General features: G+C 51.8%; 2 protein-coding genes across 8 annotated transcripts in view; one reads left to right on the forward strand and one right to left on the reverse strand.

The window, feature by feature from the left end:
- The window catches only part of Mroh1 (maestro heat like repeat family member 1), a 74,573-nt gene extending 60,178 nt beyond the window's left edge, over positions 1–14,395 (reverse strand). For 4 of the 7 annotated variants that reach the window (XM_046448932.1, XM_046448930.2, XM_046448931.1 and 1 more), the window contains exons 1-3: positions 14,176–14,383; positions 4,847–4,921; positions 2,438–2,583 (exon numbers count right to left, since the gene is read on the reverse strand). In XM_046448932.1, coding sequence (XP_046304888.1) covers positions 2,438–2,583; positions 4,847–4,868 — 168 coding nt within the window. In that variant the 5' untranslated portion in view covers positions 4,869–4,921; positions 14,176–14,383. Of the gene's footprint in view, positions 1–2,437; positions 2,584–4,846; positions 4,922–5,305; positions 5,426–5,482; positions 5,627–14,175 lie in introns of those variants that run through there. The other 3 variants (XM_046448926.1, XM_058580798.1, XM_046448927.2) reach the window with 3 other exon arrangements.
- A 653-nt stretch (positions 14,396–15,048) lies between these two features.
- Positions 15,049–21,862, forward strand: LOC124095711 (testis-specific serine/threonine-protein kinase 5-like). The gene is made up of 10 exons (XM_046448945.1): positions 15,049–15,085; positions 18,494–18,590; positions 18,990–19,266; positions 19,593–19,700; positions 19,932–20,134; positions 20,215–20,270; positions 20,569–20,701; positions 20,789–20,904; positions 21,313–21,447; positions 21,521–21,862. The coding sequence occupies exons 1-10, from the start codon at positions 15,049–15,051 to the stop codon at positions 21,790–21,792; spliced, it is 1,434 nt and encodes a 477-aa protein (XP_046304901.1). The 3' UTR covers positions 21,793–21,862.
- Positions 21,863–22,485: the final 623 nt, after the last annotated feature.

Here is a 22,485-nt window from a genome sequence, read left to right on the forward strand (position 1 = left end):
CAAAATGGAACTGAACTAGAGGACATGCAGTTGATATCCAGAGGGACTGACAGACTACATGGAAAATGCCCCACACATCCAGTCCCAGAAGTGTGCTGGGCTGTGAAAGTGCAGAGGAGAACCAAGCTTATCCGTACCTCCGTCTCTCTCAGGATACCCCAGGATGAGGCCAAGTCTCCACTCCAGTCCAAACAGAATCCAACAGTCACTTCAGTTCTGAAGTTGGGCTCTAACACCCCCATATGGCCCTGGAATCAATTCCACTTCTAGCCAAATAGTGGCTGATGCGAAGGGACCAGCCCAGCCCTGCACATGGGGGCCCAGGCCCTCGCAGCCTTGTGTAGAGCTTAAGTCCCCACACAGAGATGAGCAGTCCCCACAGTCCGCTTGTGTGAGGAGGAGACTGTCAAGAGGCTGGAAAGCAGACAGGAGTCTGTGACACAGAAACTAGTAGAAGAGAGGGAGGAGAGATCCACCACTATTTGAAAACTGTTTGACTATTTGTGCATCTCTTCCCACCACTCCCCAGGGCCTGACGGCCCCAGGTGGAACCTGTTGTCCTGTGCCAGACCTTGGTGGATGTGTGCAAGACTGGCCATGCCCCACAGAGCAGCAGAGCTGTGCCCAGGGCCCCTCTGCACTGAGAGGCAAGCGGCAGTCACAGGCCTCCGGGTCTGTGAAAACAGAACCACAAACACCTAGCCCAGCCAGGAGCTGAGGCCATAAAGCCCCCCAGGTATAAAGAATACTGACCGGCACCTGGCAGCGGCAGGTGAGTGCTGGGTGGTTTCCTGCTACTGCACCCCTGGGATTGAATTCTGGAGTACCTGCCTCTGAGGTACAACCCCAGCTCCTTGCAGGAGCAGGAAAGGGCTGGGGAAGGGTCAGATGCCAAAAGATGAGGTCAGCACTCACCGTGCACGGGCAATGGGAAGGGGGATTCTGTTCACAGTCAGCTAAACTACAGGTAGAAAAGAGGTGAAGTCAGAGGCCAAGTGGAAGGGAAAGGCACCCAGGTCACAGGGGCTCTGCAGCAAGCCACACGAAGGGGCTCCTTCCCCAGGCCCTGGCCAGGTCCTCCGCTGGTCAACACACCTTCTGTCCCACAACTGGATGCTGGTGTCAGAGTGCCACGTCACACCGAGCAGTGCCTGGCACTTCAGTGCTGTACCTGGCCCTCCGAGAAAGAAGCTCCGGGCTCAGGGAAAGCCCCAGGAAGCACTGCAGGTGAAGGCATGTGCAGCGCTGACCTGGCACAAGGGTGGCCCGCCAGTCCCCCGGCTCACCCAGCTCCTGGGCAAGCAGGAGGGGCAAACAGAAAGGGAGCGGCCCTCCACGAGGTGTCCCGAACCCCAGCACCCTTGGCAGTGCTCTCCTGGAACAGGCAATTTCCCCAAGAGTGGCAGTCAGCAGATAAGAGGAAAACACGTCACACAGACATCCCTTTCTACACAGCAAAACGTCAGTTAAAAAACAATAGCGGGGCTGGGGCTGTAGCTCAGGGGCAGGGCGCTGGCCTAGCATGTGTGAGGCACTGGGTTCACGTATCAGCACCACATTAAATAAATAAATAAATATATTATGTCCATCTACAACTAAAAAAATAAAAATAAAAAAATAATAGTGGGGACTGGGGCTATAGCTCAGTGATAGAGAGCTTGCCCTGGAGGCATGAGGCCCTGGGTTCGATCCTCAGTAAATAAAATCCACATTAAAAACAAATAAAAATATTGTGTCCATTTAGAACAAAAATAAATAAATACATAAATAATAAAAATAACAGTGGTCTTTTGAAACCGTGAAACCGAGGAAAACCAGAAGGTGCGTGTGACGATTTCCAATGGCAGAGCTATGCGGTCCCACAGGGCACCACTGTGCCAGGGTGCCTGCACCCGCAGAGAGCTCTGATGACCTCAGATCTTGGGACAGTAGCCTCACATCCACACAGGGCTAAGGGAGAGTCCTGAGTGTCCCAGGCTGTGGTGAGTCAGCCACACCTGCAGGAGGATGGGACTCTCCAGGGTACAAGAGAAGGACCTGCTCCTTCCTGGGAGAAGCTCCTCGGGGAGTGGATGTACTGGTGGCCTCCAGGATAAGGCAGAGCCTTGGGGACCCTCGCAAGCCCTCAACAAAGCACTCAGACACTTGAATTACACACTTTGGAAACAGCCTTCCTCTCCCTGGGCAGAGAGCCACTCAGGTACCGCAAATGGTGCGCACACGAGCAGGACGGCTGCCGCCCAGCCCAGCCTGACCAAGGGCCTCACCCCAAAAGTGGCCATTCTCTTGAAATGCCTGGCCTTGAGGGAGCCCAGAAGCTGCTTTCCGCTGACTGCCAAGCTGGGAACCTACCCTGCAGCTCTTGCTGCCATCTCCTCCCAAACTATAGCACAGATGAGAGTGTTCCTGGAGCCACCATGCCCAAGGGGAGAGGTACCTTGTCATGCTGTCGCAGGTACTCGTTACAGGCGCGGAGCATCTCCCTGGGACGTGCCTCCCCGAGGGAGCACAGAGCACTGCAGACCTGTTCCTGCACCACAGGCTCCTTGTCGGTGATGGCATCCAGCAAGGTGAAGGACAGCTCTGCAGTGACAAAGCCCAGTCAGTGGCTTGAGTCTGAGGCATCCCTGTCAACCACATTCCTGCAGCTGACGCCCCCAGACTCAGCAGCAGGAGATGGCACATTCTGGCACCACCAGCCTGAGGCCTCAGGACCCACAAGACAGGGCTCCAACAGGCAGTGCCTGCACAGGTGGGAGCTGAGCGGAGGGGCAGGGACCTGCAGTGAACAATAACTGAACCAATGAAGCCACAGCCCTGTCCCACAACACTCTGCCTAGCAGCACCAGATGTGAATGAGCAATCAACAGACCAACGAGGCACTGTGCAGACCAGATCCAGCAACCGCAGCCCTTCCACTGGGCCCAGGGCAGGTGGGGCATCTGAGCCCGCTGACCATCCCGAGAAGATGATCCAGGCGGGGCTGGGAATGCCCCAGGCTCTCTGCTCTACCAGCACCATGCCCAATGCCCACGCTGCTAATGAGGACAGCCCAGGAGGCACTTGCCATGGCAACAGAATAGACAGGCATCGGAATGAGGCTCAGGCTCCCCTCTGGGGAGGAATTCCAGAGCAGGAAGCTGGGCTTTTAACAGCCCTCCCCACCCAAGACTCAAGAGTTGGCTGGGTGCCGGGGTTCATGTCTATAATCCAGAAACCTAGGAAGCGCGGCACAAAGATTACAAGTTCAAGTCCAGCCTGGGTCACTTAGCAAGACTCTGTCTAAAATAATAAAAAGGAAAGGTGGGGGATTGATAAGATCTCACTGTATCTAAGGCCAAGTTCACCTCAGGAAACCAAACCTGGACCCTCTGACGAACACCCTCACCTGTTTCTAGGCTCTGGACTACACATGGAGACCATCCTCTGTGGACAAGTACATGCCCTTCCTCTCCCTCATCCCAACAGCTCTGTGTCCCTGTCCTGACCTGGCTGGGCCTCGGATCTCACAGGTACCCAAACCCATTCCCATCCACCTCCATTTGTCAATGCCCTCACACTGCAGGCCTCTCAGCATCCCTCAAGCTGAGGATGCAGCACCCAGAGTGGCACTTATAGCGCCCAAGGGACGGCTCAACCGTCAGCAGAGCTCCAGGAGGCAGAGCCATGTGGCCAGAATCTCACCCGACACCTGCAGTAGGCCACTGGTGATGTGCCTTGTCAGCTGGGAAAGCTGTGGCCAGCCAAGGCAGACCAGGGTCACGGCAGGTCTTGTTTAAAAGGGAGTGAGGATGGGCTGGGATTGTGGTTAGAGGTGGAGCGCTCGCCTAGCATGCACGGGGCGCTGGGTTGGATCCTCAGCACCACATAAATATAAAGATATTGGGTCCACCTATAACTAAAAAATAAATATAGAAAAAAAAAATGGAGTGAGGGCCAGGCCGGCGGCACACACCTGTAATCCCGACAACTTGGGAGGTTGAGGAAGGAGGATCAGGAGTTCAAAGCCAGCCTCAGAAGATTAGCAAGGCACTCAGCAACTTACCAACACCCTGTCTCTAAATAAAATACAAAATAGGGCTGGGGATAGAGATCTCTGGTGGAGTGTCCCTGAGTCCAATCCCTGGTACCAAAAAATAAATAAATAAATATATTCTTAAAAGAGGATGAGGGTACAGTGATCAGGGACACCCACTCCAAGTGTGCCACACTGCAGAGAAACCACCATTTCAGGTCCACCTACACTGTTGCCGTAGCCTGAATACTGGCCTCTCCAAACTCACGCTGGAACTTGACCTCCAATGTGGTGTTTTAAGAGATGCGGCCTCTGGGTGGTGACCATCCTGACAGCAGGTGGCATTTGTGCCTTACCAAGGGTCAGTGGGATCCCTAGTCCCTCTATCCCTCGGTCATGTGAGGACATGGCAAGAGGTGCTACTGAGGAAGCAGAGAGCAGCCCTCATCAGACACAAACCTTCAGGTCTTGATTTGGGTCCTGCCAATCTCTAGAGCTATTAGAAAAAAAAAAAAATGTATTGTCTATGAGTCCCCCAGTCTAGGGCATTTTCTCAGAACAGCCCAAGCAGGATAGGACAATTACTGCATTCTTACTTCTCTTTAATGAAAACTTGGGGAAAATCTGTCCTTTCAACAGTCATTCCTGCAAACCACGTTCTGAATGCCATGGCTCATCTGGATCCTAAACCCCAACAGGTGAGCTCCACATCCTGCCCAGACCCCACCAGGCTCCCAGGTATCGAGTGGACAGTCCATGTTGGCTTTGTCCTGTCCCAACAGCAGAGGGCAGGAGGCACCTGGCCATCTACCCCATGTCCTGAGCACTCACTCTCCATGTAGGACTCTGCCATTTCTGAGTTCTCAGCTTCCACTGCCTAAAGTGCACATGGAGAGCTTCTCCAGCCTAGAAGACAAAAACACAGATTTAATTCATAAGCCTCCATAATACCAAGTTTTTGTGCAAAACACATTTAAATGAATTTCCCCTGGGAACTATCTCTACTGCAGCTGGTAAAATTATTCAGAGAGTCGAACAGAACCCCCCACACACATAGCTGGCAGCTGGGGGAAGTGCTGCCCACAGAATGGCCTCACCATCCTGAGTACTGGCAGACAAAGCTGCTCCCCCACCCAAAGCACCTGTCCCTTCACTGAGGAGACAGTGGACACTGTGCCTCACACACCACAGTCCTCAGAGCGCTTGCAGAGATGGCCCCTCCAGCACACAGCCTACTCATGCTCACGTCCTGTGCCCTGTCCTCCAGAGGTCAGAGAGGCCACAGCTCACCCTCGCCTGGCAGCCAGCTTCACCCTAACCACTTGGCCTCCGTTCACCGAGGATCCACGAGCCCCACGGTCCCCTTCATCTCCCATCCAGTAAGGAGAGACACCTGACCCCGCCGCCCTGGCATCTCAAAAGACTGTGCCCACATGGAGAGGAGGCAAGGTTAGAAACGGTGTCAACCTTGGGAGTTGCAGAAATTAAAAATAAATGAGAGGTTGGGGATGTGGCTCAAATGGTAGCGCGCTCGCCTGGCATGCGTGAGGCACTGGGTTCGATCCTCAGCACCACATACAAATAAAAGATATTGTGTCCACCTAAAAAGAAAAAATAAATAAATAAATAATAAATATTTTAAAAAAATAAAATAAATGAGAATTCTAGTTCAGGAAGGCAGGCTGACCCCAAGCATTTACCAACCACACCAAAACTCCAAGAAAATGACAGAAAAGATGCATGTTTTAAAAGGGTAAACCCTTAAGAGCAAGAAAAGACAGCTAACAGACAGAAACTCCCAGGGACCCAACAAGACAGAGAGGCAGAGCAGGCTGCTGTGACACTGAGGGCATCAGCGCAGCACTGCCCCTTCCTTCCTGGAAAGCGTCTAAAAGGAACAAGGAAAACGGGAAATAGACACGCTATTCCATCTGCAGCCCAGCAAGGAGAGGGGGCAGGGCACAGGGCCGACTCAGAAGAGCCCACACAGCACTCTTCTCAGGGGAAGGGACGGCTGGCGTGAAACCTCAGACCCCAAGTTCCCAGACCTGGACCGAGTCCACGCGGCAGAGGAGCCAGGGACAGAGGCTTTGCCTGTGTAAAGCCACCACTGCTGATCTCCACCATTTAACAGAAGGTGACCCAATCACATGACCTAAGGGTGGCCCTGACCCAACTCAAACAGGAGCAAACTAAGATGGCTGGGCACCAGGGGCCATCTGCCCCAGACAGGTGAGCGTGACAGGAGCCACCCAGCGCTCCCGCCAGAGCACCTCAAGAACTAGACAGGCTAGGCATGCAGCACACGCCTGTGATCCCACCAACCTGGGAGGCCAAGGAAGGAGGACTGTGAGTTCAAAGCCAGCCTCAGCAATTTAGTGAGGCCCTGAGGAACTTGGTGAAACCCTGTTTCAAAATAAAACATAAAAAGGGGCGTTGGGGCTGTGGCTCAGTGGTGGAGCACTTGCTGAGCATGTGTGAAGCACTGGGTGCAATGCTCAGCACCAAATATAAGCAAATGAATAAAATAAAGGTCCATCAACGTCTGAATTTTTTTAAAATAAATAAATAAAACATAAAAAGGGCTGGGGCCAGGCGTGGTGGTGCACGCCTGTAATCCCCGCAGTTCAGAAGGTTGAGGCTCATGAGTTCAGAGCCAGCCTCAGCAAAAGTGAGGCGCTAAGGAACTCAGTGAGAGCCTGCCTCTAAATAAAATGCAAAATAGGGCTGATCAGTGGTCGAGAACCCCTGGGTCCAACCCCTGATACAAAAAAAAAAAAAAAAAAGAAACTGGACACAATACATGAAAATGTATTTCTTAGAATGATAGACATCAGAAAGCGAAGGCCAGTGAACCCTAGGGGTGGGAAATGGGGGCCTCTCAACTACCCCAGGGCACTGCGAGGAGGAAGAGCCCCAGGCCTTGAAGCAGGCCAAAGGGGCTGAGAAACATAGCCAGGAGGGTGGCCGGCTCCAAGACAGCTGGTGTACAGGCTCCAGCAGCAGAGAGCCGCCCAGGGCTATGGTGACAGGTGTCCCCAAAGACACAAGTGCTCAAGGCTTGGTTCCCAGGGTAGAGTTATTGGGAGGGTGGAACTTTTAGGAGGTGGGACCCAATGGGAGGTCCATAGCTTACTGGGGGTGTGCCCCAAAAGGGGATTATGGGACCCTTGCCCCATCCCTTTCCTGGCCACAAGGTAAGCAGTTTTCCTATGCCACTTGCTCCCCATCATGTCTACCCAGTACCCTCACCAGAAGGCTAAAAGCAACAGGTCTGTCTGATCATACAATGGAACCTCTAAACCATAAATTAAAATAACCTTTTTGCTTTTATAAATTCATTATCTCAGGTATAATCTTACAGTGATGGAAAGCAGATTAACACATCCAGAGAGAACGCTGGAGACCTGCAGAGGGTCTTCCAGGCACTCAGTGAATTGTGATCAGTGCTGGGTTGGCAGAATAATGTCCCCAAAGATGCCCATTCCCGAATACACAGAATACATGAACACTTTCACTTATATGGAAAAGGGATTTAGCAATGAAATTAAAGGTATATACCTAGAGACTAGATTATTGTGGATTATCAGGGTGAGAGCAGATCCTTCAAAGCAGAAAATTTAGCCAGGCATGGTGGCACCTACCTGTAATCCCAGTTACTCAGGAGGGTGAAGTAAGACATGTGCCAATTTGAGATCAGTCTAGACAACTTAGTGGGATCTTAAAGAAATCAAAAGGCCTCAGGATGTAACTCAGTGATAGAGCACTTGCCTAGCCTAAACAAGGCCCTAAATTCAATCCTCATACTCCACCCCCACCCCCACCCCCACCCACCCCACTAAAAAAAGAATACTCTCTCACTGAGTCAAAGAGAAGAAATAAGAGAGTTAAAAAAAAAAAAAAATTCAAGGCATGAGAAACACTCAACCCACCACTGGTGACTTTGAAGATGCAGGAAGGTGGCTTTGATACAAGAAATAGGGGTGGCCTACAGAAGCCCTCAGCTCATAGGTGGAAAGAAAGCAAGGACTTTGGTACTAAAATGCAAAGAAACAAATTTTGTAGACAACCTGAAAGCAGGGCTGGGGATGTGGCTCAAGCGGTAGTGCGCTCGCCTGGCATGTGCGCGGCGCTGGGTTCAATCCTCAGCACCACATACAAATAAAGATGTTGTGTCTGCCGAAAACTAAAGAAAAATAAATATTAAAAAAATAATTCTCTCTCTCTCAAAAAAAAAAAAAAAAAGACAACCTGAAAGCAGAAACAGATCCTTCCCAGAGCCACAAAAAAGGAACGCAGCCCTACCTATACCTATACCTATACACCTAGTGAGACCCACGTGGGATTTCTGACTTTAAGCAATTTAAGATGATGAATCTGTGTAATAACTTTAAGTCTGTGGTAATTTGTTACAGCAGCGTTAGAAAACTAATACAAGTGCCACAGAAGGAAAAGTAACCGAAACTGGGGAAAACCTACCCAAAGGGATTGGCAAAAACAGCATCCGGAGCTTACAAAGGGCCAGGAATGTGCCTGGTCCCAGGCCAGAGTGAAAAGCACAGATGTCACCAGGTACAGGTACCAGGCAGAGTGCTACGAAAGGGTCTTACCTTAGTGATGACATAAAACTTCTCCTAGACTAAATGCTGCTCTGTCCCCTCACAAAGCTGAAAGAAGCCCTGAATGGACTCAAGTGCATCCAAGAAACTTACCAAATCCTAGCACAAAGTTCAAGCGGGATGACAGGGTGCAGCAAGGAGAGATGCAATGGCTGGTATCCAAAGTTACCAGGAGGCTGAGGTAGCAGGAAGAAGAAGAGGGGAGGGGGAGGGAGGGAGCACGGAAAAAAAGAAGAGGAGACCCATGACGAAGATGAATGGCTCGATGCCAACTGACCCGGACAAGCACAAAGGAGAGACTCAGCAGACGAGGTCATGCCAACAGTCACTGTGACTTACGTCACATATTCAAACACTGCAGGAAAGGTGCTGTGTTCACAAGAGGTTCAGGGTAAAAGGGTGGGAAAAGAAAATCAAGCCAGCCAGACTGCCAGTCTCATCAACACGACAACTCTGGACACTCTGTGGACACATAACAGAGCCCCAAAAGGTACAGAGCAAGCCTGGTACGAATGGAGGGAGCACAGACAGACCTGAGTAACGGCTTTCAACACTCCTCTCTCCGGGACAGAGAGGACAAGGGGAAAACCAGCAAGACAGAGGTGTGAATGGCCACACTGTTGACCAATTTGACCTGATCAGCATTCACTGAACGCTCCCTTCGATAACATTAGGATACATGTGGGTTTTTTTCCCAAAAACACAGGAACATTTGCCAAGACTAACCATATTCTGGGCAATAAAACAAATCTTATAAATGTCAAAAATTCAGGCTGGGGATGTGGCTCAAGCGGTAGCGCGCTCGCCTGGCATGCGTGCGGCCCGGGTTCGATCCTCAGCACCACATACAAATAAACATGTTGTGGAAGGAGACCCTCAGGGTTATACAAAAGTACATACAAGAGGAAGTGAGGGGAAAGGGAAAAATAATACAAGGGGGAGAAATGAATGACAGTAGAGGGGGTAGAGAGAGAAGAGGGGAGGGGAGGGGAGGGGAGGGGGGATAGTAGAGGATAGGAAAGGCAGCAGAACACAACAGACACTAGTATGGCAATATGTAAATCAATGGATGTGTAACTGATGTGATTCTGCAATCTGTATATGGGGTAAAAATGGGAGTTCATAACCCACTTGAATCAAAGTGTGAAATATGATATATCAAGAAATTTGTAATGTTTTGAACAACCAACAATAAAAAATTAAAAAAAAAACAAAAAAAAAAAAAAAAAAACAAATAAACATGTTGTGTCTGCCAAAAACTAGAAAATAAAATAAAATAAACTGACACAAACACTTTAGCAAATGCAATAAAATAATATTTTTTAAAAAATAAATAAATGTCAACGGGGCTGGGGATGTGGCTCAAGCGGTAGCGCGCTCGCCTGGCATGCCTGCGGCCCGGGTTCTATCCTAAGCACCACATACAAACAAAGATGTTGTGAACAAAGATGTAGTGTCCGCCAAAAAACTAAAAAATAAATATATTTTAAAAAATAAATAAATAAATAAATAAATAAATGTCAAAAATTCAAGACATACAAAGTACATTCTCTGACCACAATGAATAAAATAAATCAATAAGAGAAAGATAACTAAGAAATTCTCAAGTATTTAGAAACTCTTCACTATGCTTTGAAGTCATGCAGGTACCACAAAAGGGACACAAAATGGAATCACAAGGTGGGAGGGTGGCCCTCACCTGGGATCCCAGTAATCTGTGAGGCTCAAGCAGGAGGTGGCAGTCCTAGCCCGGCCCGGGCAACCCAGTGAGACGCCGTCCCAAAATGAAAACCAAAGGGCTAGGAATGTGGGCCAGTGGCAAGATACCCTGGTTCAATGCAAAAAGTTATAAACCACGTTAAAATAAAAAGTTATGTTGAATTCTGTGGGAGTTTACAGCACAAGTCTATATTAATAAAGAATGCAAGGGGCTGGGGCTGGCTCAGTGGCAGAGCGCCTGCCTCCCACATGTGAGGCACTGGATTCGATCCTCAGCACCACATAAAATAAATAAATAAAGATATTTTTAAAATTAAAAAAAAAAGGATGAATGAATGAAGCCCACACATTGGTGCACACCTGTTATCCCAGTGGCTCAGGAGGCTGAGGCAGGAGGATTACAAGTTCAAAGCCAGCCTCAGCAATTTAGGAAGGCCCTAAGCAATTTAGTAAGACCCTGTCTCAGAATAAAAAATAGAGAGGGCTGGGGAAGTGGCTCAGTGGTTAAGTTCCCCAGGTTCAATCCCTGGTACCAAACCAACCAACAAAGACCAGTGGATACAAGGTGGAGAGGGAGGGAGGAAGTGCTGGGAGTGATACTGGCCAAATTATAGACAATGCAGGACAGATCATTCATAATATATATGACAAGACTATTTTCCTAATATAATATGCAAAGGAGTTTGTGCATTACTAAGACAAACAAGAAAAAGGGCAAAGAACATACAGGATTTCTTAGGAGAAATAGCCCACAGATAAATGGAGGCTGTGCTGATCACTCCTTCAGACCAACAGCTCTATCCTCCCTTTCCAGAGCAGAGGGACAGTGTGGTACAATGGTCAGTCAAGGACTCAGTGCTGCAAGCAGACACCTTGTGGGACTGTGGCACAGCCATCAGCCCACATAGACTCTGCCTGGGCCCCTCCACCCTCTACAAGTGCTGATGATCAGCACCTCTAGTCACACTCTGACTTGGAGAGAAGCCAGGCACGTGGTAGGTTCCAAGAGCATCCCAAGTCATAAGGACAGGGATGCTGGGTGCTAGTACCCCTGGCAGAGCCAGAGGAAAGGCCACTCAAGCCAGATGGCCCAGAACTTTTTCACATCTCTCAACAGAGACCCTCACACTAGTGCACAGATATCAAGAAATGTACAGACATGTTAAGAAAAATAGGGCTGGGGACATAGTTCAGTTGGTAGAGTGCTTGCCTCGCATGCACAAAGCCCTGGTTCACTCCCTAGCGCCACAAGAAAGAAAGAAAGAAAGAAAGAAAGACCACCAGATGCCCACCATGGTGGTTTTATTTAAAAAAAATAAAACAAAACTATGGAAGAAGAGGTAGGAGGTCGAGTTGATGGGGCCTGTCCTCCTACAGAATGGCACTCTTACATGAATGATGAAGCTGTGTCCTCTCGGTTCCACATTTAGTAAATGCCCACTTGGCCCTGTCTGAGGCCCACAAAGTCCTTGTATGAGGGCTCTCTTTGCCACAAAAAGGACTCACAGGAACCCAGGACAGCAGCACAGGCCTATAATCCCAGCAACTTGGGAGGCTGAAGCAGGATAACAAGTTCAAAGCCAGCCTCAGCAACTTAGCAGGACTCTCAAAATAAAAAATGAAAAGCTCAGTGGTAGAGTTCTCCTGGGTTCATTCCCCAGTACTGAAAAACAAAAAAAAACAAAACAAAACAAAACAAAAAAAAAAACACTCATAAGTATTACAGCCGCTGCATGTGTGGACACAACAGAAGTATTACATCACCTGCACTGAGCCCAGAGGAGGCAAGCACACCACAGCCCAGAGGCTATGATGAGCTGGCCTGGAGGGTCAGACATATATGGGGTGGTCATGGACTGCCCTAGCCAGACATGGAGTCCAAGGGCCCTTTTTCCCTAGCACAGGGGCCAGAGAAGAGTCAACTTCTAGAGTCACCAGCACAAACTTGGGCTGGGTAACTGCTTGTCAAGCCCCAAGAACACAATTTCTCAACATAATCCAAGTGGAGCTATGTCACTGGGTTCACATACCAACTCCCCAAGCAAGGTGGCCCTCTAGTTCAGTGAAGAAAGCATGATTCTCATGATTTATCAACCATCATTCTCTGAGCACTTCCCAGGAGCTCACAAGAGCCATGGGAGCCTCATCTGGTGCTCCTCCCCAAGGGAATCAGACTCTGTGAGCTGCACTGGCAGAGAACATGCTTACACTCAAACAACTTAGTTCACAGAAAGAGGGGCCAAGGCCTGGGGCTGCTGATCACAGAAAGCAGCAACTCTGCTTCTCACCTGGGCTTCTGTGGACCCTAGGAAAGAAGGGCAAGCACAGACATCTACCTCTCCAAGTACACACCAATGGCTGTGAACGTGAGCAGGCACATGCTCCAAAGTTCCACCTCTGCCCCCTAGTGTTCCACAGGATAGCAGCAATCAACCTTGGGGGACAGAGAAGTATAGCAAGATTCAGATCTGAAAAGCCACAGCAGCCTGAACATCTATTTCAAGAAAACAAAGACAGCTCAACCCTAGGACATTCCTCATTCCCATCAGAGACAAAGTTCACCTGTTTACCTGAGGTGTGGGAAAGAAGATCTGCAGACAGCAGCATCCTCAAGCCTCCAGGGTGCAGAGACTATACAGTCAATCACATCATTAGCATACATGCCCATGAAATACCCACAACCAATGATTCCCAGAGGGGAACCCAACTTCACCTCACCAAGGACCATATGCCTACTAAGAGTCTCCTCCAGATGGCCATGGCCACTCAAGCCCAACAGCTCTAAGGCTCAACCCACCATCTTCACCCCTGACCTCCCACAACTGCTACCCCATCTGCTTCTTTCCTGCGTTGTCACCACTCAGTTATCTGGTTCAGAAATCAATACCACCAGCCCCTGGTCCTCCATCTCTCCCACACACACACCTCCTCCACTTCTACCACCCCACCATCTCCTTCCAAAGTGGTCTCTGCCTCCTGGACTAGCTCCTCTAAGCTGCCCATCACCCCAACAGCTGCTCCAGTTCACATCCCCAGGCTGGGCTGCTCTCCTTGCCAGGCCCTCCTTCCTTCACCCCCTGATGCTGACCTCATTGCACTAGCGTTTATGGCTCTGTCCAATCTCTAGCCTGAGCTGGCAATGGGGACCTCTGTAAGATGTGCAGAAATGAGCCCTGCACTGCGGCTGTCCTGACACTGCAGGAAAATAGGAACCCAAAATCCCATGGGCCAGTTCTAGCTAAGCATCACCTAGCTCTAGCCTTGGCTTCGTTGCTGGACTTCCCACAGCCCTTTCAGCTTTGTGACCTACACTGTAAGACTAGTAGACACTCCTGACTCTGGACAAATCACTTCCCTGCTCTAGATGGCCTCTAAATCATCGAACACTAAAAGACTATGGCCCCAATGCACTGGGAACATTAGGGTTTAGGCTTAGCTTCAGAGGCATAAAAGGAAAGGACACCTCCTCTGAAAGACCCCTCAGTAGGCCACAGAAACATGGACCACCCCAGAAAGTAGGGACAAGAGCCGAAGGCCACCGTGCTCCCCACAAGGGCAGGCAGAGACCAACGAGTTAAGTTCCCCCGCAGGGGCAGGCACCCGGGCCGGTGAGAGGGGCTCCCCGGGAGGGGCAGGCACCGGGGCCGGCGAGTTCCGGGAGGGAACTCGCGCGCCTCTCAAGAAGCAGACCAAGGAGGAATTGAGTCGCAAGCTCCTAGGTCTCTTCCGGTAGCGACGCGGCCAAGCCCGTCCCGCGGGGCCGTAGGGTGCACCTGAGCCCCGGCCCGAGAAGAACAGCACCTCCCGGCGCTCGTCGCTGACCTTGGGGTGGCGCCCCAACTCGACTTGGCGCTCTGCCCAGCAGAAGGGACAACCTCCAGGCTCTCCAGCTCAGACACCCGAAGGGGCGCTTCCTCAGCGTCGCCGAAGGCACTCCCGCCTGCCCTTTACCTGAGGAGGAGCCACAGCCCAGACGCCGGGACCTGGACACCGCCCTCCAGCCCGGCCTCGGCCTGGAGTCACCGGAGTCGTGCGCCTAGCCCCGCCCCGCAGCCCTCCGACCAACCGCGTCCCTGCGCGCGACAGCCTGGCCCCACCTCCACGCATTCTCTGCGCTCATTGGCCGGAGGTACGTCCCTCACGCTCTACCCCGCGCATGGCCCCCCAGCGCGAGTCGTGCGCAGACTCCGCCTCGCGCTGGGCCCCGCCCCTGGGCGCCGCGTGATGGTCGCACCTGACTGTTGGGCGCGAGCGTGGCGTGGAGGCTGGGACACCTGCGGGCCCGGCGCTAGGTGTCCCCTTCACCCCGCACATCCTGAGGGCGCAGGTCGGTGTGTCATTGCATCCAGATGTGCACAGAGCCCACAGGTTCACACAAACACGTACCTGTCCAGAAACACACTGGGCATTGTCGGGCTCTCGCTCACAGAGAACATCCAACAGGCGCCCCAGAGACCTAGGTTGCGCACCCCTCAGCGAACGCAAACACACGCATGCCCATCAGAGGTGCACAGTCCAGTTACCAACAGACCATGCAAATCAAAATAGGTCCCTGCCCTAGGAACTTCTAAATCACTTATAGTGGTCACCTCTCCCCTTCCCAAGCACACAAACTGCCCAGCATATATTACATTATTAAGCACAAACAAACAAGTGAATGATTAATAAAGCCAATTACAGCGCAGGAGAAGGGCTATGAAGAGGCGTGAGCGGCTGGGAACTTACAGCAAAGGTGGGAAGGACCCAAACCGCTCCCCGCCCCAGGTGAGAGGAACGCCCAGGGCAGACTCCCTACTGCAAAGACCGGGAGGCCAAAATCACCTGGATAAGTTCACAGCTCAAAGAAAGGAGTGTGTGGTGTTCTGGAAGCACAGGAAGAGAGCCATTTGAGAAAAAGGAAGCAGCAAACTGACCGATTCCAAGCCTGTCAGAGTGGTTAGATGTGGAAATCAAACCGCAGGTTGGGTGGGGTCCTGGGAGGGCAGTGGGCTAAGGGTTCGAGGAGGCAAAGTAGGGACAAAACGTTCTTAACCCCCAGCAAGATTAATTTCACCTGTTTCTGTGGGGATGGAATCCAAGAGAGTGGGACAGGACATAGATGGTCAAGAGAGTTAGATGATAGACATATGGGGGCCTGGTTCAAGACACTGCTAGGAGGGGCTGGGATTGTGGCTCAGCATTAGAGGGCTCACCTAGCACCTAGCATGTGGGGGCCCTGGGTTCGATCCTCAGCACCACATAAAAATAAAGATATTGTGTCCAACTAAAAAATAAGTATTTGGGGAAAAAAAAAAAAAAAGACATTGCTGGGAGATGACTCCCAGCTGGCAGGAGAACTAATCAGGGAACTTGCCCAGGAACAGAGCTTCTCCAAGTTCATGCCTGGACTCACTGCCCTGCTTAAAGCCTGTAGTGCTCTGCTCCAAGGCCAAAGTCCAACATGCCCCACTGGCCTTGTACTCCTCCCATTTATAGTGGTCACTCCCCTTCCCAAGCACACGAACTGCCCAGCATGCATTACATTATTAAGCACAAAGCCCAGCAGGTAATGGTGTTGATGGGTTTATAAGGGTGCAGACAAACAGAAGGATAAATAAGACTTTGCAAAGAGGGTGGACAGAGCTGATGACTATTCCGGATCTTGCTTGTCACTACTCAGCTTAACACTTGTTGGCTTCCAGTTGGGTTCTGGCACAGGTGAAAGCCAGGAAGGTGAGGGAAGGGGTGCAGCGAGGATGTATGGGCTCCTGGCTGGGGCCATGCAATTTTCCCTTTAGCCTCCAGCTCTAGAAGCACAGGTTTTGTTGTTGTTGTTGTGAATGACTGTGAATGACCGGCATTCTCCTTCCCGTGATCAGAAGAGGCTCCGTCAGTCATTTTTGTAGAGACCTCAATATTGCCCCCATCCTTGAAGTAGCAGAACGTGTCTTCAGGTGTAGGCGAGCCTTCCTGCAGCCCCAGGGGTCGAATCACGATCACCTGTTCCTTTGTGATATTACCCCTTTGCCCTGTTTGGGATAGAATGTTCCATGGAAATGCCCTCTGTGTGCCCCTTCTCTTGCTCTGCCTTTGGGCGTGGCCTTCCTAGATGTCAGTCAACCTGCTGACAGCAGACATCAGGAAGCTGGACTCAACCCCCTGTCGCCTGACCCCTTGCCTCATTTGAATGGCTTCCCCCCAATAAAAGGGTCAGCAGGTGCTGGCTCTCACTCTTTCTGTGGACCCTTAAGTCAGAGGAGCAGTCACAGGACCCCCAAAGGAAAAGGTATCCCTGTCTCTTGTGTGGTTATCTTGGGAACCCAGTTCCCCTGGAGGGGCGCTGAGTGTTTTTGTAGTGAGGAATGCAACATGCTTTATTTTGTTTGGGGATTCCTTAATGTGGTGCTGGGGATTGAACCCAGGGCCTTGTAGCATGAAAGTCAAGCACTCTACCAACTAAGCTATATCCCCAGGCCCAAGAGCAGCACTTCTTGAGGCTATCCACCTTCACCTGACTTCTCATGTGCCCCAGCCCTTCTAATTCCTGGGTAACCAACCCACATTAAATTCTCAGGAGTTGTCTTTTTCTAAACTCCAGATCAGCCATAGGCCAGGTAGTATATCCACATTTTCTATATTCCAGGCACTTTGTCAGACAAGGTGGGAATATCAAGCATGAATCTTGAGCCTTGTGGTTAAGAATTACATAGGCCCGGCAGTGCATACCTGTAATCCCAGCAGCTCAAGAGGCTGAAAAAGGATCATGAATTCAAAGCCAGCCTCAACAACTTAGGGAGATCCTGTCTCTAAATAAAATATAAAAAAGGCCGGGGATTGCCGGGCATAGTGTGCACACCCGTAATCACAGCGGCTTGCGAGGCTGAGGCAGAAGAATCACAAGTTAATTTTTTTTTTTTAAGAGAGAGAGAGAGAGAGAGAGAGAGAATTTTTTAATATTTATTTTTTAGTTCTCAGCGGACACAACATCTTTGTTTGTATGTGGTGCTGAGGATCGAACCCGGGCCGCACGCATGTCAGGGGAGCACGCTACCGCTTGAGCCACATCCCCAGCCCCAAGAATCACAAGTTAAAGCCAGCCTCAGCAAAAGCGAGGTGCTAAGCAACTCAGTGAGTCCGTGTGTCTAAATAAAATACAAAATAGGGCTGGGGATGTGGCTCAGGGGTTGAGTGCCCCTGAGTTCAATCCCCAGTACCAAAAAAAGGCTGGGGATGTTGCACAGTGGTTAAACCCACACTGGGTTCAATCCTTGATACCAAAAACAAACAGAAAATCTAATGGGCTGCATGTAGTGGCATGGGCCTGTGATCCTAGCCACTTGGGAAGCTGAGGCAGGAGGATCAGAGGTTCAAGGCCAGCCTCAGCAACTTAGCAAGAACTGCCTCAAAATAAAAATGACTGGGGAATGTAGCTCATTGGTAAAACACCCCTGGGTTCAATCCAAAGAAAAAAGAGGGGGTAGGAAGGGAGGAGGAAGAGGAAGAGGAAGAAGAAGAGGCTCATGATCCAATAGGGATGAGAAAATGTGTCTGATCAGCCCAGGCCAGCCTATTCCAAGGCCTCCACTACGTGCTCACCACATTCACCCATCCGTCTCAGTGCAGGAATGATGCCAGCCCCCAGACTCACTGGGCCTATACCACACATCAGGCCCTTGTGGAAACTCCTAGGCTGCCCACTGCCTGCTGCACCAGACTATCTGGCTCACAGCTGAGAAAGTTCTGACATTTGGGCTTGGGCTCTGCCACTGCTGGGTCTCAGTTTCATCCTGTGTGAAGACGTATTGTTTAGTTTTATGCAGCTTTACAATCCTGGCTGTGAGCTGCCTCCTGTGGAATGGGTACCTTAGAGTGTCCTCTGGGTGGGGCAGCTAACATCACTGTCTAGAGTGGCACTTGGCAAGCAGGCACTCAGTTGTGTCAGTTACTGCTCCTCCTGACAGTACCAATGCTCTAAGGACTCTGGGGGCCAGAAGAAGGGAGAGATGTTGGCCCCTATCTGCTGGAGTTGATGGTCTCGGAGGGCCCAGGCCCAGGGCAGCTTGCCCTAGGGATGTGTGGTCAGCTTACAGAGAGCTCCAGCTGGGAGGCTTCCTGCAGCAGTCCTCATCTGCTCTCCCAACCCATCCCTCTTCTGGTGCAGCCACAGGGGGTGTTGGGAATCCCCTCGAGGAGGAGTCACAGCTGAAACAGCAGTCGGCGCACGTTCCACCCTTTTTCCCTTCCCGTATCCTTGGAAGGTTAGCCCTCCTGCCTTTGCCCCCAGAGTCCCCAGTTTCTGTAAAGGTCTTCAGTGGCCAACACATTCAGAGTGGCTCACAGAGGCCTCACCCTGGCTCTAGCCCTTGAAGTGGGTTCTCCCCACCCCAACAGAGTGGCAGGACCGGCTGATTCAACAAGCCATTCTCACAGGGGGAAGGTTCTGAGGCGACACATGCTTTGGGGCACAATGAAGGTACAGTTCTAGAATCGTCCATTCTAGAATGTGTCCCCAGCTTCCCAGAGCCTGTGCTCCCCACCCAGTCTATAGGTGTGTTAACCTCCCACCTCCAGCAAGTCTCCAGAAACTTGGTTGCTGCCTCGAGGGGTGCAGCTCCTTCTCAGTCCCCTGCTGCTCCAGCCTTTGCCCTCTGACACAGCTTGTCCCACCCTGTGACTGAAACTGGCAGTGAGCTGGACTGCCACGCTCCCTTTGGTAGCACCCTGCCCTCCATGAAGGGCAGTGGTAGGCTCAGGTCGGACCACAGAACCTTCATAGAACAGGTGCGAGAATGCATGGACAATGGCTACTTGCTCTCCTCCAAGAGGATTGGCTCTGGAGCATTCTCCAAGGTCTACCTGGCCTATGCCACACAGGAGCGCATGCAGCACAACCCCAAGCTGTCCTCTGACTTGCGGGGCAAGCACCACACCATGGTGAGGCAGGCCTGTCTCCTTCCTGTGGGCTCCTTGGGGTACCTTCTGCCCCCCACAACAGTCCCCTGTTTCCTGAACCAACTCAGGCACCTTCTAGAAACCCCAGTTCCCTCCAAAATGCCCCCCCCCCAGTTCCTGCTTCTTCTGGGATTTCCCATGACCACTCCCTGTTACCAAACCTTGGACACATAAGTGCCCAGGAAAAGGACAGGGAGGTCAGCACTGTCCACAGACACTGTTTACCCAACTACGCCTCTGAGAAGTTCAGCAACGTGTATCAAGGACAGTGAGCCTGTCCTGCCACAACCATCTACTACCTCCCACAGGTAGCTATCAAGATTGTCTCCATGGCTGAGGCCCCTGTGGAATTCTCTCAAAAGTTCCTGCCCCGTGAGATCTCATCACTCAATGCTACCTATAAGCACCAGAACGTGGTGGGCAGTAGTCTTGACATAGCCTGTCCTATTCTCCCCATCCTCAAGGCCAGGCCTTACCATACCTACCTGCTGGCCAGCATGGCCTGTCCACCTCCCCAACTTTTGACCTTTAAGTCTTTAGGCTTAAAGCCCAACCCCATTCCAAACCCCAGATCCAGTACACTCCACAGTCCCTGGACGTCCTTGGCCCAACCCCTCCTCAGGGTAATGGTGGTGGGGGTCTGGCAGGTACAGCTGTATGAGACCTATCAGAACAGTCAGCGCTTCTACCTGGTGCTGGAGTTGGCTGCCCGAGGTGACCTGCTGGAACATATCAATGCTGTGTCAGACTACCGACACTGCCCAGGGCTGGAGGAAGAGGAAGCCCGAAGGCTATTCTGGCAGTTGGTCAGCGCTGTAGCCCATTGCCACAATGCTGGCATTGTGCACCGGTAAGGGTGCCACCTGGCTATCCTGCCCACCTTGAGTCCCCTTGAGCCCAGGCCCAGCCCCACCTTCCTTTTCCCTGCAGGGACCTGAAATGTGAGAACATACTCCTGGACGACCAGGGCTTCTTAAAGCTGACAGGTGAGCCAGGCACTGCCCCCAAGCCTGCTCCACTCCTTCACGACGACCTTCAACTTCTGCCAGTCTCAGGCAGGCCTTACATTCAACTATGACCTAGTCCTGACCTTTAGCTCTCTCACTGCAGCCCAAACCCACTGGCCTAATCCCATAAATGCCTTCTGCTCAGCCTCACCCTAATTCACCCACTCGGTGCCCCTGCCTTCCCCAAGATGTCAGCGCAGACCCATACCCTTCTGACCCATGGGTCCCTGACCTGTCTTTCAACCGCTGTGCGGCTCCGCCTGTATGCCCCATGCAGATTTTGGCTTTGCTAACCACTCAAGCCTCAAGAATTCACTGCTGAGCACCTTCTGTGGCTCTGTGGCCTACACAGCCCCAGAGATCCTCATGAGCAAGAAGTACAATGGCGAACAGGCCGACCTATGGAGCCTGTGAGTGCCACCCCACAGGCACCCTCTGCATAAGGACCTATGGGAGGGCTGGGAAGGAGCACCACCTAGAGGAGCCTTTGTCTCCAGAGGTATCATCCTCTACGCCATGGTGACTGGGAAGCTGCCATTCAAAGAGAGCCAGCCTCACCGCATGCTGCACCTCATGCGCCATGGACCTATCTTCCAGCCTGGCCTGTCTCCAGGTGAACACCCCTACCTCATGCGCCCCCCCCCCCCCCCACACACACACCAAAACCCCAGTTCAGGCCCGGAGAAAAAGCAAAGACCAGTGCAATGGAGAATGATCTGGACTCATCTTCCACCTCATTTGGAAGTGCATGATGGGGAAGCTGGGCTGGGGGAGGGCTGGGCACCAGGAAAGGCAGTAGCTCCACCAAGCTGGTTTGAGCTCAGAACTAGCCCCAGGAACACCATCTTGCCTCTTTGTCTCCCCTTCAGTGACACATGGACTTTCTCAGACTTTTGCCAGGACTGAAATGGGTTGACCTCTCTAAGTGGCCTCCATTACTGGTGGTGGTGGGCATGGACCAGGGGTGCTGGGAGACAGCTGGTGGGGCGGCTGCAGGCCACAGCTGAGTTTTTGCCTGCAGAGTGCCGGGACCTTATCCGGGGACTGCTCCACCTGCGCCCACGTGCACGCCTGGATCTGCAGCAGGTAGCTGCACACCGCTGGATGCTTCCTGCTGTGCACACACTCTTCCGCTCGGTAGTGGGTACCACATCAGGTGGGGCATGGTCTGGGGGTGGAGTTGGGAAGCAGATAGTCCTCTACACTCCATCTGACTCCACTGCTGTCAGTTTCAGAGAAGCTAGCGGGTTCACAGCTCCTAGCGCCCCAGGAGGATGCAGAGCATGGTGCAGACTCAACCTACCCAAGGCGGCAACAGCAGAAGCACACCTGGGAGGAGAGCGCCTTGGGCCTGGCGCTCAGGACCTCCAATGTCTTCCCCAGACAAGAAGCAGGTTCTGCAGGGCTGGGGCTCTGGTGCACCAAAGCAGGGAGCCAGTCACTGTGTCTATGCTCTACCTATGCTGTCAGGAACATTCCTGGGCACTACATGATCAACTGAGGGTGGGTGAATGGGTGGGTATGGGCAGATAAAATGTTTATTCTGTGGAGCTGGGAGTGCTGCTGTCTTAATGCAGGGAAAAAGAAATGGCTTCCAGCTGCCTCCCTGGTGGAGGCTCTGCCACCCCTTTCTGGTCTCTCAGGGAAAAACCAGCACATCTATCACACTTGCCTAGATTGCTAGGCTTTAATGGGGGCAGGCTAGAGGGCACCCTGGAAAGGGAAACCAGTGTCACCTAATGAAGCACCCAGCCATGTCAGAGAACATGAGGCAGTGCAGTTTAGGGTTCTGGTGAGGTGGAACGGGGCCTGCAAGCTTCCGGAAGCTAAGCTCCTTCATCAGGGTCTCTTCACTGGTGAAGAGGGAACAGCACTCAAGAGTCCCACGCAGGGGGCATGAGGCTCAGGAAGGAAACAAAGTGGGGTGAAAGCCACTATAACTGCTCCAAACTTGGGGGCAAGGGGAACACATATGAAACTAGGATAAAAAAGCATGCCAGGCCCATGTGGGTGAGGGCACGGGTAGGTGGTGGTGGGAAGAGAGGCTTGAATGGGACAAGACTGCAGGCACACTGGGAAGGCTCTCTGCAGAGGTAGGCAAAGGGTCTGGGAGCAGCGTCCCGATGTCTTGAAAGGCAGCTGAAGCTCAGGGAAGCTGACCAGGAGAGCAGGCCTAGTTAGAGAGCTATGAGAG

This window comes from Marmota monax, unplaced genomic scaffold (genome assembly GCF_021218885.2).
Source record: "Marmota monax isolate L192 unplaced genomic scaffold, Marmota_monax_Labrador192_F-V1.1 WCK01_AAM20220418_F8-fsc00073, whole genome shotgun sequence".
NCBI classification, from domain to species: domain Eukaryota; kingdom Metazoa; phylum Chordata; class Mammalia; order Rodentia; family Sciuridae; genus Marmota; species Marmota monax.